General features: G+C 54.6%; 1 protein-coding gene across 1 annotated transcript in view; it reads right to left on the bottom strand.

The window, feature by feature from the left end:
• Window positions 1-630: 630 nt before the first annotated feature.
• The window catches only part of SRP68 (signal recognition particle 68), a 34,331-nt gene continuing 19,987 nt past the window's right edge, over window positions 631-14,974 (bottom strand). The window contains exons 9-16 of the mRNA XM_047757067.1: window positions 11,665-11,763; window positions 8,829-8,893; window positions 5,984-6,140; window positions 5,235-5,329; window positions 3,943-4,072; window positions 2,343-2,418; window positions 1,850-1,902; window positions 631-1,420 (exon numbers count right to left, since the gene is read on the bottom strand). Of these exons, the coding sequence (XP_047613023.1) occupies window positions 1,193-1,420; window positions 1,850-1,902; window positions 2,343-2,418; window positions 3,943-4,072; window positions 5,235-5,329; window positions 5,984-6,140; window positions 8,829-8,893; window positions 11,665-11,763 (903 nt within the window). The 3' untranslated portion in view covers window positions 631-1,192. The remainder of the gene's footprint in view (window positions 1,421-1,849; window positions 1,903-2,342; window positions 2,419-3,942; window positions 4,073-5,234; window positions 5,330-5,983; window positions 6,141-8,828; window positions 8,894-11,664; window positions 11,764-14,974) is intronic.

Genomic DNA, 14,974 nt, shown 5'->3' with positions numbered 1-14,974 from the left:
GGGAAAGAGAGGCACCTCTGAGCCCACAGTGGGTCTCACGCATTGCACACATCTCAGTTTAAGTCACTGCGACTGCCTGCTCTCCGGCATTGCTTTTGTGACGACTGTAATCGATACACTAGAATTAGAAAAGAGCAGCTAAAGGGAGTTCCCGTCGTGGCGCAGCAGAAAGGACCCAACTAGGATCCACGAGGAAACAGTTTTGATCCCTGGCCTCGCTCAGTGGGTCTGGGATCTGGTGTTACCGTGAGCTGTGGTGTAGGTCACAGGTGAGGCTTGGATCCACGTGGCCGTGGCTGGGGTGTAGGCCGGCAGCTGCAGCTCCAATTCGACCCCTAGCCTGGGAACCTCCAGATGCCAGGGGTGTGGCCCTAAAAAGCAAAATACGTAAATAAATGAATGCAAATTCTTTAAAAAAAGAAAAAAACACAGAGATAAGGAAGGAAAGTGAAAAGTGATTAAAATATAATGGCATCCAGACCCCGCAGCTTGGGAGTCTTTAGGCACAACGCCTGACACTCTCACCCAGCATCAGACAGACCCAGGCTGCCGGAGGTCAGGATCCAGGGGGCCGGAAGGCCAAGCAGAACCGGGACCGGCCGTGAGGGCGTGTAAAGAATGGGCACAGTACCCAGCATCTTTGCCTTTTAATATAAGATTTGTTTTCATCATTTCTGAGGGTAACATATTTCTTCTAAAAATAGAGCTCTTTGCTTGTTTGGAAACTTCTTCACTTTCACTTGCAGGGGAGGGGAATAAGGCTGACTGTAATTCTGGGGCGACGCTGCAGTGTTTCCTAGTCATGGACAAACTCCTCAAGGGGGTCTGGACGCTCGCAGCAAGGCTGAGCTCATTTCACATCCGTGGTACTGAAGAAACAGGACAACACATTCAAGTCCCCATCCGTGCCCGGCGGGGCTCCCCACCAACACGTCAATGACCGCGGGCACAGGGGCCCCGCCCCGGGAGGTCTGGGGAGGACCCCGAACGTTTACAGAAGCCGACAGGGCACCCCCCAGCACAATGGTTACGAATGGAAGTGTACACCGCACGAGACACAGGAACGCGGGGCTGAGCCTGTCACACTCCCGCCCTGGGCCAACGCAGACCTGGATTTAACAGACGGACCCTGCTGGCGTTTCTCCCAACACAGACCCAGCGTCAGGCTCCCCTGCCCCCAGGAAGAGCCTGGTTAGCTCCTGAAGCCAAAGATGCCCTTGATGTATCCGGCGAGGCCGCTCTTGGTCTTCTGCTCCAACTTGTCCTCGAGGGGTGGGAAGGCCACGTGGTTGAGGGCCAGGTCAAAGAAGAGGGGCTTGCAGGGGACGGGCTGGAATCCCGGCGGGAAGTGCACGAGGTTGGCTTGCTTGGTGACGAGGGAAGGGTCCAGGCAGAAGGTCTCAAACCGCTCCACCAGGGGCTGGAAATCAGATCAAAGGCAGAAACCCCGACGTCCGTCACAGCCTGGACATCGCGACGTGTCCAGCCCCCAGCTCAGAGCTCACGTGTGCCCCCCGCAACCCCCAACCCCCCGTGAGGGGCTCTCACATGCCCAGTTTATAGCCGAGAGTCACTGAAACCTGGAGAGGCTGAGAGAGGTGGCCCGGGACTGGGGTACGGGCCTGTCAGAGTCGGGGCTCCCAGGCACAGCAGGTCCCTGGCCTCACTTGGGACCATCGGGATGACACCTAACAAGCCTTACAGAGGCAGCCTGCGGGGCCTGAGTAAACGGAGGGGGGGGAGCGGGGCGTGTCCTGAGGAATCGAGGGTCCTCTGCGCTACCAACGGGCCCACATTCCTGGTCTGTCCGGAACCCCTGAGGCCCTCAGCAGCCGCAGCCCACACTCACCTTGTTGTCCTTGACTTGGGACGAGGTCTCCGTTTGCTGGGGGTCATTTGTATCTGAAAGAGTCACAGGATTCAGTAAGAACAGCGACTCGACACAACGGACACGAATGAGGACCTATGGCAGGTCTGGTTCCAAACCCTGAGGGCAAAGGTGTGTGGGGAGGGAGCCTCTCTCTCCGGAGTCCAAACCCGGCAGAGAATTGGCACAGGTAACAACGCCAAACCCCGGGACAAGGCCGTGAACCCAGTGAAGCGAGCCCGGCTAAGTGCGAGACACCAGCAGGCGGAAGGGACCGCGCACACAGCAGCTTCTCTCAATTCTTCTGCTCGACTCAGTGACTTAGTGCGGCAGATGCAACGGCAGGAAAATATCAGTCTTACGGCTTAACCACAACAACCCCTTCCAGTCTGAAAACAGCGGCATGGGGGCAGGAGAGCAGAGGGCAGCAGCACGGCAGTCTGGGGACGCGGCGGCCAGGACGGCAGGGGCTCACCCAGGATGGCGGCCGCCTGCAGGCAGCACTTTTCCGACCTCACTTGCGAGATGAGCTCCAGCACGTCAGGCAGGTCCTGCAACAATCGGGAAAACGCGGACGCGTGAGCACAGCAAACGGACCTGGGGGACCCTGCTGGGATGTTCTCGGGATTTTAGACTTTCAAAACGGCTCTCCCTATTTAAAAAAGCACACACACAGAATGAGCCTGTTTCAAAGAGGGCAACCTATGCTGAGGCTTCAGTGACAGCGTGTGGAGACGGTGACTACTGGACGACACCAGTAGCAAACGCATCGGACCTGACCCGCTCTGTTCCAGGCACGGCTCCGCGTGGCTCGCCAAGTGCGAGTTCCCACGTCGTGGTCGTCTGCGGGGCCCACACCTGCCCTTTACAGGCGAGAAGACGGATGCCCAGGGCGGCGGCAGGGCAGGGCAGGGCAGGGATCCAGGGCCCTACCCAGCGACCCCGCCCGCCTGCCTCAGCCTCACTCGGCAGAACTGGGGACGATCAGAGTAGGTCTGGGTACTCGGAAGCCCTCACGCCTCTTGTCCCTGTCACCTCCCCCGAACCACCCGGCCCAGGGGGTCAGATGGGCTCCTGTAAACCTTGCCTCTGTCCTCTCTCTGAGACAAACCGTCCCCACGGGTCTGCCTCCACAGTCCGCCGGCACCCCTCCCGCTGATCCTGCCACACTGGTCACCCCACCCTCTGCCCGCGCCCACCTCCCACGGCCCCCTCGTCGTCTCTCCTCCTGTATGCAGACGGGGCTCCCGCATGCAGGTCTCAGGGTCGTGGCAGAACCAAAGGCTCTGGGCAGGTCTCTCCTCCCCCCCCCGAGCCCGTGCTGTCCCGGCAGACACAGGACGCCAACGGCAGACCCGGCTGCTCGCACTCTGGCTGTGACACCATCTGTAACAGTAACCTTAGCCCGCTTCTCCCAACAGTCGCCACTCGTCAGATGCACAAGGATTCCCTGGGCGAGGGCTTTACGACTCTCTGTATCCTCACAGCCGTCTGCCAGCTTCAGGTCAGTAAGACAGACCGGATCAGCATGTAAGCCTCGCTATCCACATACCCGAACCGCCAGGGGTCTTGCTAAAAGGCACTTCTGGACTCAGTAGGCCTGGGGCAGGGCCTGAGAACTGGTGTTTCTAGCAAACTCCCCAATGCTGCTGCTGGTCAGGCACACTGTGTGTGGAAAGGCTGCACCAGTGGTTCTCAGCTTGGCTGTGGATTAGAATCACGGAGGGGCCGTGAAAAGCCCCAGTGCTCAGACCAAATCCCACACCAGTCAGAACTGGCATCTCTGGTGGCGGCACCCAGACATCCACCTTTTAAAAAATCTTTTCACGTGATTCCAACACGCAGCTGGGTCTGAGGCAAGGACTCCAGGGCGGTTTTAAGCAGAGGAAGGCTGTCCTCCTTAGAACCTGAGCTCTCAGGGCCGGAACACGGCCACGAGTCACCGCCTGCGGCTCCCAGGCACCCGGGACTCACCCCGCCTCACGGCTGACGGGGCAGGACCGGTCTGAGAAGGCGTCGGGGCCTCGCTGCACAACCGCTCAGGGCTTGGAAGCAGGGGGAGGCCGAGGGCTCACCTTGAGGCTGTTCTTGAAGGCGCCGGCATCAGAATTCACTTCGTCTGCATATTTCAGGACCCTGTCATACAGGACAAGGGCTTCGCTCCACTTCTTCACCAGCACGTAGGACTGAGCGATGAAGAAACATCTGACGCGGAAGGAAGAGGGCCACAGTGTTCTTAAGCGACAATCACCCAAGAGCAAGGCTTTCCTCGCTGTTTAGGCCAACGTGTGGAGCTCCTTAACCCCGGGGTCCCTGCCCGAGACGGGAGAGCCCGGCACTCTCCACGTCCAAGTGTGCAGGCTCATCTGCTGCCTCTGCTCCTCCATCAGAGGTGACAATGCAGGTCCAAAGCTGACCCACTGTCTTTTCCTTACTGGCTGAGTCTGCAAAGAAGGCAGTTCCTAAAAGGCACAGGGAGGGAGCCGGAGGCAGGCAGGAAGCAGGGATGCTGCCCGGCTGATGGAAACCCACCGCTCACTGCCCACACAGGTAGGTCACTACTGTTCATCTCCGCTCAACTCCTTCTCTCTCTCTTTTTTGTTTTTTTGCTTTTTAGGGCCACACCTGCAGCACACAGAGGTTCCCAGGCTAGGGGTCGAATCAGAGCTATAGCTGCTGGCCTACACCACAGCCACAGCCACGCAGGATCCGAGCCATGTCTGCGACCTACACCACACCTCACGGCAGCGCCAGATCCTTAACCCACTGAGAGGCCGGGGATGGGACCCGCAACCTCATGGTTCATAGATGGATTCATTTCTGCTGTGCCATGACGGAAACTCCTGCTTACCTCTTTCAAAAACCAACTCCAGAGAACGAAACCTCTTCCTAAGAGAAATTACTCCACTGGGAGCCAGAGAGCACTGGGGTGCTGGCCAGGAGAGGAAGAGCAAAACCATGCCAGGCTCCCCTGTGCTGTTCCGTCCCCTCCCCTTCTTGCCAGTCCACTCCCACGTTACGCATGGGAAGCCGAAAGGCTGCGCTTTCTCCCAGTTCAGTTCAGGTGTCCTGAACCAGCTGCTCTGGTTCTAATTAGCGCCTTTCCCAACACTTGTCCCTCTGTCCCCGGGAGGAGGGAGGAAGCGAAGATGGGTATCATGTGTCCCCAGCTCCCCCAAGCTCTCCCCCGACCAACGCTGCACTGGAAACTCCCGGCCACACTCCCAGGCTTTCCCTGAGCACTGGCCTGACTGCCCTCTGACCACACAGCCCGGGACCCAAACTTCCAGGGGAAGGGACATGTTCCCAAGGCTTCCAGAACCAGCGGGCGGCAGAAGAGAGCCCTGTCTGTCCCTCGGGACCTTACCTGTAAGCCTTGTACACCAGAGTTTTGAGGCCTATTTCTTTCTGGAAGGCTCTGTCCTCTTCTAAGCCAGGAAGCTGGAGCAATTCCACCAGATTCTGCACAAGAGACGCAACAAGAAAACTCAAAGAGAGGAGGCCTCACACTGAGTTTCTGACAGAGGACTTGTGAGAACAGACGTGGACAAAAACAAAGCACCTAGGCTTCAAATGACGGGGAAAAGCCTGTGAGGAGTGACACGGCAGCAGCCGCACCTGGTGTCACCGCCACCCTCCTGACACTGAAAGCCTACTTGTCCTTTATCTTTCCGCCACACCTCACTGCCCTCAGAGGCTCCCTGGACCCTCTCAGCCAGAGGGGAGCTCTCCAGCTCTCAACTCACGTCACAGACGGCCCACCCGTGTGGCATCTGCACAGACGCCTTGCTTGCATACAGGGGTCAAACAAGCTCACGCGCCCATAAGCTCCTGGGGGCCGCAGCAGTGTGGCAGCAGGTCCCAGGATGCTTCCCAGCCCACGGGGGACCATCCTGCACGGGGAACACCTGTGGGTTTACTAGCGTCTACACAGCAACACATCTGAACATCGGGCTCATGGGCGGCTGAACTGGTACGAGAACAAGACCTGTCTGTCTTTCAGCAAGATGCTAGCAGCTCCTGGCTGTCCCAGCAGCTTCGCCATGCAACACTCAGCCATTCTGTGTCCAACACACACACGAGACAGACTCTGCTTTCCCAGCCCTCCAGGGTCACCTGCAGGATGATGTCATAGAGCCGGATCAGGTCCTGGGGCCGGGGGGAGCGCTTGCCGTCATCTTCCGGCTGCTGCTGCAGCAGCGCCTTCTGCAGGCCTCTGGCCATGTTCTCGTTCCGCTTGATCGCTGTTGACAGCTTGATGTAAGTCAGGTAGCTGGAACGCACCACATGTCAGCTCAGGCTGTGCTCAGGGAAGCTGACGTTCCGAGAGGCGCACTGGGCCACGAGCTGGGACTGACCAAGGGGAGTGCGGGGGTGAGGCCTGGGCCTCAAGCCCCAAGGGCCCTCAATGCCGGCCGCTGTTCAGTGGCTAACGTGCAGGGGACCCATGTGAGACCTTACACGGAATTTGATTTGAGCTTGAATTACACGCCCTCTGTATCTTTTCTAAGAGCCAGAACGCTTACAGTGAGGCCCACAGCTGATGAGCTGCAAGGGTGCAGAGCTCCCAGTAGAAAAGGCAGAGTCTTTAACAGGAGTAGAGGGACAAGGGTCACGAGACACAGGAGGGAAACCTCCAGAGAGACAGAAGAGGGGAAAAGAGCAACTTGGAAGAGCTAGACTTTGTAGGAGGAGAAAACTTCAGAAAATAGTTTTCAAAGAACACAAATGAGCTCTTAGAAATTAAAATGGCATCAGATAAATCTATAATAAAAATTTATTTTGAAAAATGGCACCAGAGGAGATCCTGCCATGGCTTCGTGGTTAACAACCCTGACTCGTATCCATGAGGACACAGGTTCGATCCCTGACCTCGCCTTGGTGGGTTAAGGATCTGGCGTTGCCATAAACTGTGGTGTAGGCTGCAGACAGGGCTCGGATCCTGCGTTGCTGTGGCTGTGGCGTAGGCCGGCAGCTACAGCTCTGATTAGACCCTTAGCCTAGGAACCTCCATATGGCCTGCACCTTTTTAGGGTGCGGCCCTAGAAGGACAAGAAAACAACAAAAAAAACATGGCATCAGAAATGAGGAAGCTTGCGCAGGAGTCAGATGGGAGGTCAAGAGAGCTCGGGGTGTGGAGCGGGAGCAGCCTGGGTGAGGGAGGGCTGTGGGGAAAGTGGTAAATGCTGCCCACACCCAAAGATCAGTGTGCACAGGGCATGTAGCGCCACGGAGGCAAATATCAAAAGAACTGGTTAAAAGAATCAAAAGTGTCTGCTTCTGAGACGTGGGAGGAAAGGTCAGGAGGTGGATTTTCCTAAAAATCAGACTCTCAAAACAAAGTAATTATTATTCAGAGTGGGACAGGACTCTAGAGCCAGCTCTGCAGAGTTTTATTAAAATACAAGCCCCTCCTGATTCCTGACTTCAATCTACCCCAAGCTGGCCTCGGACCCTTGCTGGACTCATGATCTCGACATGAGCTCCATGTGGAGGTGGGAGGACGGGTCCGAGGGCAAGGGGGCTTCACGCTGTGCAAGTCCCCTGAGCCCTGCTGAAGCTCCTGCGTCCTTCAAGGCTGGGAGGCTGACCAGCTGCTGACTCCTCCTCTCCGTGGCTGTTAACTACTAAGTGTCCCCTGGCCATCCTTCTCCCGGGGCTGTTGAACCAGAAGACTAAGGGCCGCTCCCCCTCGGTCCTGATACGCCTGAGTCATCTGGCACCACAGCAAAGTCCCCAGGAAAGGAGGCTAGGGGAGGGAGAGGAGTTTCTGTGGTTTTATTAAAAAAAAAGGGAGGGAGCACAAGAATGACTGAAAATATTGCAAGGTTTTGCTAAAGAAGTTACAAACAGTCTGAGAAATTAAACTTCTAAGGTCACATGGAAAGAGGATCTGATGGGAAGTGGATTTTATTTCCCTTCAGGAAGTCTGAAGAGTGTCACTCTTCCTTCTTTGTTCTATGAAACAAAATGACTCACTTTCAAAACACTGAGGTGATGATTTTAAAGATGCACAGGCAGAGCGAAGGGAGGGAAACAGGGTAAAAAGCCCGAGGGAAAGCCTGGGGGGGACTTGCTCCATCAGACCCCGAGGAGCGTGACAAATCCGCAGGGAGTCAGTGTGCTGGTGTGGGTACAGACAAGTGCACCCGCAGGGCAGAGGAGCCCGGAAAGAGCCCGCAAGGAGGAAGCGGGCCACGTGCCCGCAGAGCAAACTGGACACTGTGGCAATCCCTCATCCTCATGGAAAAAGGTGAACTGGCTCCACGCCGCACTCAAAATTAAACTCCAGACGGAATTAGACTGGAGTTGAAACTGAACTTAAATGTAAAAGGGGTAACTTGAAACCCTGGGAACACAGAGGAGAGTGGGCCTAGGAGCCTGGCATGGGAGGGACAGTGGCTGGCTCTAGAAGGGGGGCAGGGGAGTTCCCGGTGTGGCACAGCGGAGGTGACCAACTAGTACTCATGAGGATGTGGGTTCGATCTCCAACCTTGCTCAGGGGTCCAGGATCCGGCATCGCCGTGACCTCTGCTGGAGGTTGCAGAGGCGGCGCGGATCCCGCATGGCCCTGGCTGCGGTGTGGGCTGACAGCTGTAGCTCCGATTCGACCCCTACCCCGGGCACCTCCATGTGCTGTGGGTGTGGCCCTAAAAAAGCAAAAAAATAAAAAATAAAATAAAAGATAAATAGAAGAGGGGCCGGAATCAACATGGGTGGGGCCACAGGGAGCTTCAGAATTACTGGTTGTATTCTAGTTCTTATCCTGCATAAAAATTTTGAATTATACACGTGCGAATATACAAATGCAACACTGGATGATAAAACGTGCGCAAATGCATTCGTACTGTCATATGTACCAACCAACGTAAACCGCAACGTATATAAACACTACGGATACTCTTTTGCTCCCAGGTTATATCAGACCATGTCAAAAAGGAGAGAAAACGACCGCCCTTACCTGTGCAGGTACTGAAGATTAGACACCTTCCCCGACTCGCCTTCAAGGGGATAATCTCTCTGTTTCTGCAGAAAGTGAAACAGTAAAGATAAACCAGCTGATCCTATCCCTGGCTCTGCCCAGCTCACTCAACGCTGTGGTCTTCACAGTGCCCTGGGGCACAGGCAGGGTCTGATAGAGAGGGGCACATTCCTGCACCACGGAGTCACTCAGCTGCCCCTGGCATCTAAACACCAGGTCTGAAGAGGAGAATTCAGAGTAACAGCCAGGAAGGCTCCCTGTCCACTGTGTCCAGGGTGCAGGCCCAAAGCCTTAAGGCGGAGGGTCCTCGGCTCCATTTTAGGACCTGTCTTAGACTCATGTTCTATGCCTATGCCAGCAGCTCCTGCCTCTGTGGTTGTTGCATAACGGCCCCCAAAGCTGTCCACAGCCCAAGAGGAACCTGTGAAGATGTTACCTTTCATGCAAGAGGCCTTAGAGATGCGATGAGGTTAAGGATCTCCTGATTAGCCTGGACTCTCCGGGTGGCCCCCCACAGTCCCAGGCTCCCGAGAAAAGGGAGGCAACAGGGTCAGTGATACAGAGAAGACTGGGCCTGAGGCCGCGGTCAGACAGGAGGGAGGGCGCTCTGCTGCTGCCTGGAGACGGGGAAGGGGCCACAGGGCAAGAGATGCGGGTGGCCTCTACGAGGAGGAAAAGGCACTCTCTGAAATACTGGGGACGGAGTCTCCCCTGGAGCTTCTACGGGAACGCGGCCCTCTGGACTCGTTTCGGCCTCCCAACCTCCAGAACTGTGAGATGACACATTTGTGTCGGTTTAAGCCACTGCACTAGTGGTAATGTCACAGCAGCGATGGGAAACCTCACTATCACTAAATGCACCGCGTTCCGTGACGTGTCTGCTCAGAACACAAAGCGACTGACAGAGGCTGAGGCTCCGTACGTACCTGCTGAACGAATGAAGGGATGTTTACTACATACAGACAGCAGCTCAAAGGGAGGAGGAGACAACTGACTGTAGCCCAACATGTATTTCCTGAACTACAGAAGGGGCTGTGGCAGAGGACCCAAGAAATATAACTGCTTTTAATATGCCTGTTATCGTCTTAGGAAAAATAAAACAAAAAGACAAATATGAAACAATACAATGCTGGATTAACTATCAAAAATTAGAGCTGCAAGTACAGATATTCAAGAAACGGAGACACATGGGCTAGGATGGCGTAGGTGGGCTCCTCACTGACGGCGAGCCACGAGCTGCAGCTTGAAAGCCCGCCAGAGTTGGGACAGGTGGAAAGAGAGGAAGGAGCAGCCAGGTGTGAGGAGAAGGGAAAAGACAGCAGTATAAGAAAGGTGCTAGGGGGACAGACGGTGAGGACAACAGCTTGAGGCAGATGACTCAGAGGGGGAGTCCCCACTGCAGCACAGCAGAAATGAATCCAACTAGCACGCGTGAAGATGCGGGTTCGACCCCTGGCCTCCATCGGTGGGTTGGGGATCTGGCGTTGTGGTGAGCTGTGGTGTAGGTTGCAAATGCGGCTCGGAACCTCAGTTGCTGTGGCTCTGGTGTAGGCTGGCAGCTGTAGCTCCGATTTGACCCCTAGCCTGGGGACTTCCATGTGCTGCAGGTACAGCCCTAAAAAGCAAAAAAAAAAAAAAAAAAAAAAAAAAAGACAATGACTCAGAGGGAAGCAGCCACTCACAATGGTGGAAACAGAGGACTGAAAGACAGGGGCTCAAGGAGTCGGAAATGTACTCGATAGACCAGCGGGGTCTGACGCAGGGCACACGACCCTCAGAGTGGGGCAGACGCAGAAAACAACAACGTCTATTTACATTTATCTCAAGTCTAAAAACTTCATTTTAATGCATTTTATATATCACAAATCAGGTGAATAACAGGGTATATTGTTTATAAATAAACGTATCAGAGGTTAACCTGGGGGCTGCTTTATTACGAAAGTTTAGAGAGCACTGCTCCAGGACCTCAGCAAGCCACTGGGCTTTTCATAAGCAGAGAGTGAAACGGAAACTAAAAAGATTCAATCTGGGAGTTCCCGTCGTGGCTCAGTGGTTAATGAATCTGACTAGGAACCATGAGGTTGCAGGTTCGATCCCTGGCCTCGTTCAGTGGGTTAAGGATCCGGCATTGTCATGAGCTGTGGTGTAGGTCGCAGACGCAGCTTGGATCCCGAGTTGCTGTGGCTGTGGTGTAGGCGGCAGCTACAACTCTGATTAGACCCCTAGCCTGGGAACCTCCATATGCTGCAGATGCAGCCCTAGAAAAGGCAAAAAGATAAAAAAAAATAAATAAAAAGATTCAATCTGTTCTTCTGGCAAAAATGCCTGGAGAAGCAAAATGAACTTAAGATAGGAAAAGCAATCAGGAGACCTTTATGGTAATCCAAGCAAAATGTAAAAGGCTCATTGGAAACAGGTGGGATGGACAAGCAGCCAGAAAAATTACAAAGGGAGAATAAACAGGGCTTGTGGTAACAGAGCGGAGAGAGACAAAAACGGTTCGGACTGCTCCGCCTAGACGCCTGGATGAATCACAGTGATATTATTTTAAAAAGGGAGCACGGGAGAAATCCACCCGGAGATACAAATTTCAGACCTAAGGCTAACAGGCAATAGAGAAAACCATTAGGAGACACAGGATAGAGAGCAAAGACTTTCTCAACCTGATGGGGCCCAGAAGAGGCTGCCGTGGTTATGAGCCAGTCACCACACCTAAAGCCAGCGGGGGCTGCGAGTCGGTGCCCCAAGAAGGCGACACACAGACGAGGAGGACCCCGGCCCAGAGCAAGAGCCGTGGCTCCGCTGACAGTCCTACCTGATCTGGCTTGAGCTCTTCGCGAACGGCCTGGATGGCGTCCCGACACTCGCTGAGCATGGACTCGAACAGCCGCTCCTTGGTTTCTTCGCTTTCAGCCTGAACCAAAGCAGAATGTGAGACAAATGTCCTCGTGAGTAACCCGGAGTGTCCCATGCAGGAGGGCAGGACAGTGCTTCAAGGCTGCCCAGGAGACCCCCAAAGACACCCCCAACCAGAGGTCACGGCAACTGCTACTATGCTGCACCGCGTGAGATTTCTCTTATGGCTCATCCATTATTTCCATGGAAATTATATACATCACTGTAAAGTGAACACACTAAAGAAACAGCCATATAACTGATTTGAAACTGTCAGGCAACAGATGCTTTAATTTTTTTCCTATCAAAAACTTTTCTGGGAGTTCCTGTCGTGGCTCAATGGTTAATGAACCAACTGACTAGTATCCATGAGGACAAGGGTTTGATCCCTGGCCTTGCTTAGTGGGTTAAGGATCTGGCGTTGTCGTGAGCTGTGGTGTAGGTCACAGACGCAGCTCGGACCCCATGTTGCTGTGGCTGTGGTGTAGGCTGGCGACTGTAGCTCCAATTTGACCCCTAGCCTGGGAACCTCCACATGCTGCAGGTATGGCCCTCAAAAAAATTTTTTTTCTACTTTCCTCCAATGCCTCTGCTCAGGACCTGCACCTGGCACCCCTAGAGTGGTCTTACAGACTAGATTTGGGGCACTGCTACCTCACACTGAAGCACAGCACACCAGAAATTTCTTTATTTTTTATTTGTTTATTTTTGTCTTTTTGCCATTTCTTAGGCCGCTCCCGCGGCATATGGAGGTTCCCAGGCTAGGGGTTGAATCGGAGCTGTAACCACTGGCCTACGCCAGAGCCACAGCAACGTAGGATCCAAGCCGCGTCTGCAACCTACACCACAGCTCACGGCAACACCGGATCCTCAACCCACTGAGCAAGGGCAGGGACCGAACCCGCAACCTCATGGTTCCTAGTCGGATTCGTTAACCACTGCGCCACAACGGGAACTCCCAGAAGTTTCTTTTCCTTAGAGTGCAACTCCACAGTTCTCACCACAGAAATTCTGCACTCAGTCCACACGGCTTCGCTGAGAAGAGCTGCAGGGCGAGGCTGACCAGCTCGGATGACAGTCTCTACAGAGCTCGGGCGTCACCCTCTGCCCGCCAGCGGGATGAGGCCAAAGGTGACTCATTAACTGAATACCTGCCAAACCACATTATCATCCTAAAGAATCCGACTGAGCAGGTGGGAATGGGCGAAGGGCAGCAAGGGGATGAACCTGTGTTACCGGCAGACCCACTCGGACGTGAGAACACCAACATTCCCGGGACCGTGCTTGACTTTCCGCAGAAACCAACACACAATGTGATCTCTTGACAGTCAACTGACCTCTAAGAAAGCCCCAAAGAAACCCCAGGCCCGCCCGCCCCTCTAAGAGGTACGTGGGAGGAGCTGAAAGAAAACCCTTTTCTTCCCTTAAGCACTCTTATGCTTCTCCCAGTTTCCAGCGTGTAAAAAACTTCCTTATAAGTTACCCACTCAACTCAAACATACCTGACTATTTAGAAGTTACGCGACTTTCTTGTTGTTGCGGAACTTAGGAACAAACAAGGAGCCCAGCTGTACGAAGGCAAACGTGGCACCACTGACGCCCTGAGACCTAGAGCAGTGCTGTCCACTAGCACGTTCTGTGATGGTCACACACCCGCCTTGTCCAACAGAGGCACCAGCTACCTGTGGCTACCGAGGCCTGAAATTTTAATCAATTTCAGCCACTGTGTGGCCAAGGGCAGCTCTGGAGAAACACACGCCACACAAAACACTGTTACACAGGTCAAGTTAGCAAGATTCTTCATAATCATTTAATCCAACTGCCACATCGCTCACAGTGCAGCTCTTTCGGAACGGGGCCGCCACACAGTCAGCAGCTGGAGTGACAGGAGCAGAGACCTGGCGCCACCCACACACCCCAGAGCCACGGCGTGAGCAGGCAGGATGACCTCCAGCACAATCCAGCAAACACGCCACCCACACCCTCTCAAAGTGGGTGGGGTTCAGGACCTGAGGCGACGGGTGCAGAAGAGAGAGAAGAGGGAGCTTGGCTTTACCAGCTGCACAGGCAGGACCTGTCTCTCTCATGGCGAGGGTACATGCAAGTAAAAAAAATCAAGACGATGCAAAAATGCTAAACCTCCTTCCCACCAGGTATTAGCTTCATTTTCCTTGAAAGAGGAAAGCTCTGCATCAAGGTACTGACTGGAAGCAAACGTTTCCTCTGCTCCCAGAAAATTCTAACTTCCATTGGGAATGTCACAGAAAGTGTTAGGGCGCAGCGAAGTCAGCTGCGTTTTCCAACGGCACCCGGCGGCGCGGTGGCGCAGGGAACACCATCCTCTGGGGCAGACCTGCTTTCGAGGCGCCCAGGCTGGGCAAAGTGTGCCCACACACGAGCGTGTTTTGCTCATCATACTCCTCTTCCATAAACCACCTTGGAGGCCAAGACAATCCTGAAAGGACAGCGGGACAAACACCTCTCGACACGCGTGCAGGTTCCGCAGAGGCTACCCGCAGACGTCTCAGGTCTGCCCCTGAGCCCACAAAGATGTGCTCCGAAACCCAAGGGGCGAACCGCCTAAGGGTTTGCGCTCTGCTGGGACCCGTGCCCAGGTGCCTACAACAGAGAGAAATCGTCAGCCCAGAAGTAATGCGTTACTGGATCCTGACAAACTCTAGATCGACGTTCAGGAAACTTCCAGCACTCTCGGAGGGGCTCTTCTACAGCCTCAAGCCACGTCTCCAGGCCGCCTAAAGCCAGCTGCCGGGGTCCTGTCCGGCTATCAAAAACACAGCTCCCAGATGGTTTTATTTTATTTTATTTTTAGGGCCACACCCACAGCATAAGAAGGTTCCCAGGCTAGGGGTCCAATCGGAGCTGCAGCTGCCGGTCTACGCCACAGCCACAGCAACGCAGGATCCAAGCCGCATCTGCGACCTACACCACAGCTCAGGGCAACGCCGGATCCTTAACCCACTGAGCAAGGGCAGGGATCGAACCAGCAACCTCACGGACACTATGCCAGGTTCATAAACCTGCTGAGCCACAATGGGAACTCCCAGATTGTTTTCCCTTGTCTGCAAAAATTGCTGGAAGGCAGTGGTGTGACTGAGAGACAGGCAGGCGAGTCTGACCACGGTCTCTGCCACACCCGTAGGAGAACCAGGTCTCGCTCGGCCCACTGAGGTCGAGGAAAACACACACTGATACGGAGCAAAGGAGGATAC

This window comes from Phacochoerus africanus, chromosome 14 (genome assembly GCF_016906955.1).
Source record: "Phacochoerus africanus isolate WHEZ1 chromosome 14, ROS_Pafr_v1, whole genome shotgun sequence".
In the NCBI taxonomy this organism is placed as follows: Eukaryota; Metazoa; Chordata; class Mammalia; order Artiodactyla; family Suidae; genus Phacochoerus; species Phacochoerus africanus.
Note: the sequence above shows the minus strand (reverse complement) of the source record. Positions and strands in the feature narration are given on the sequence as shown.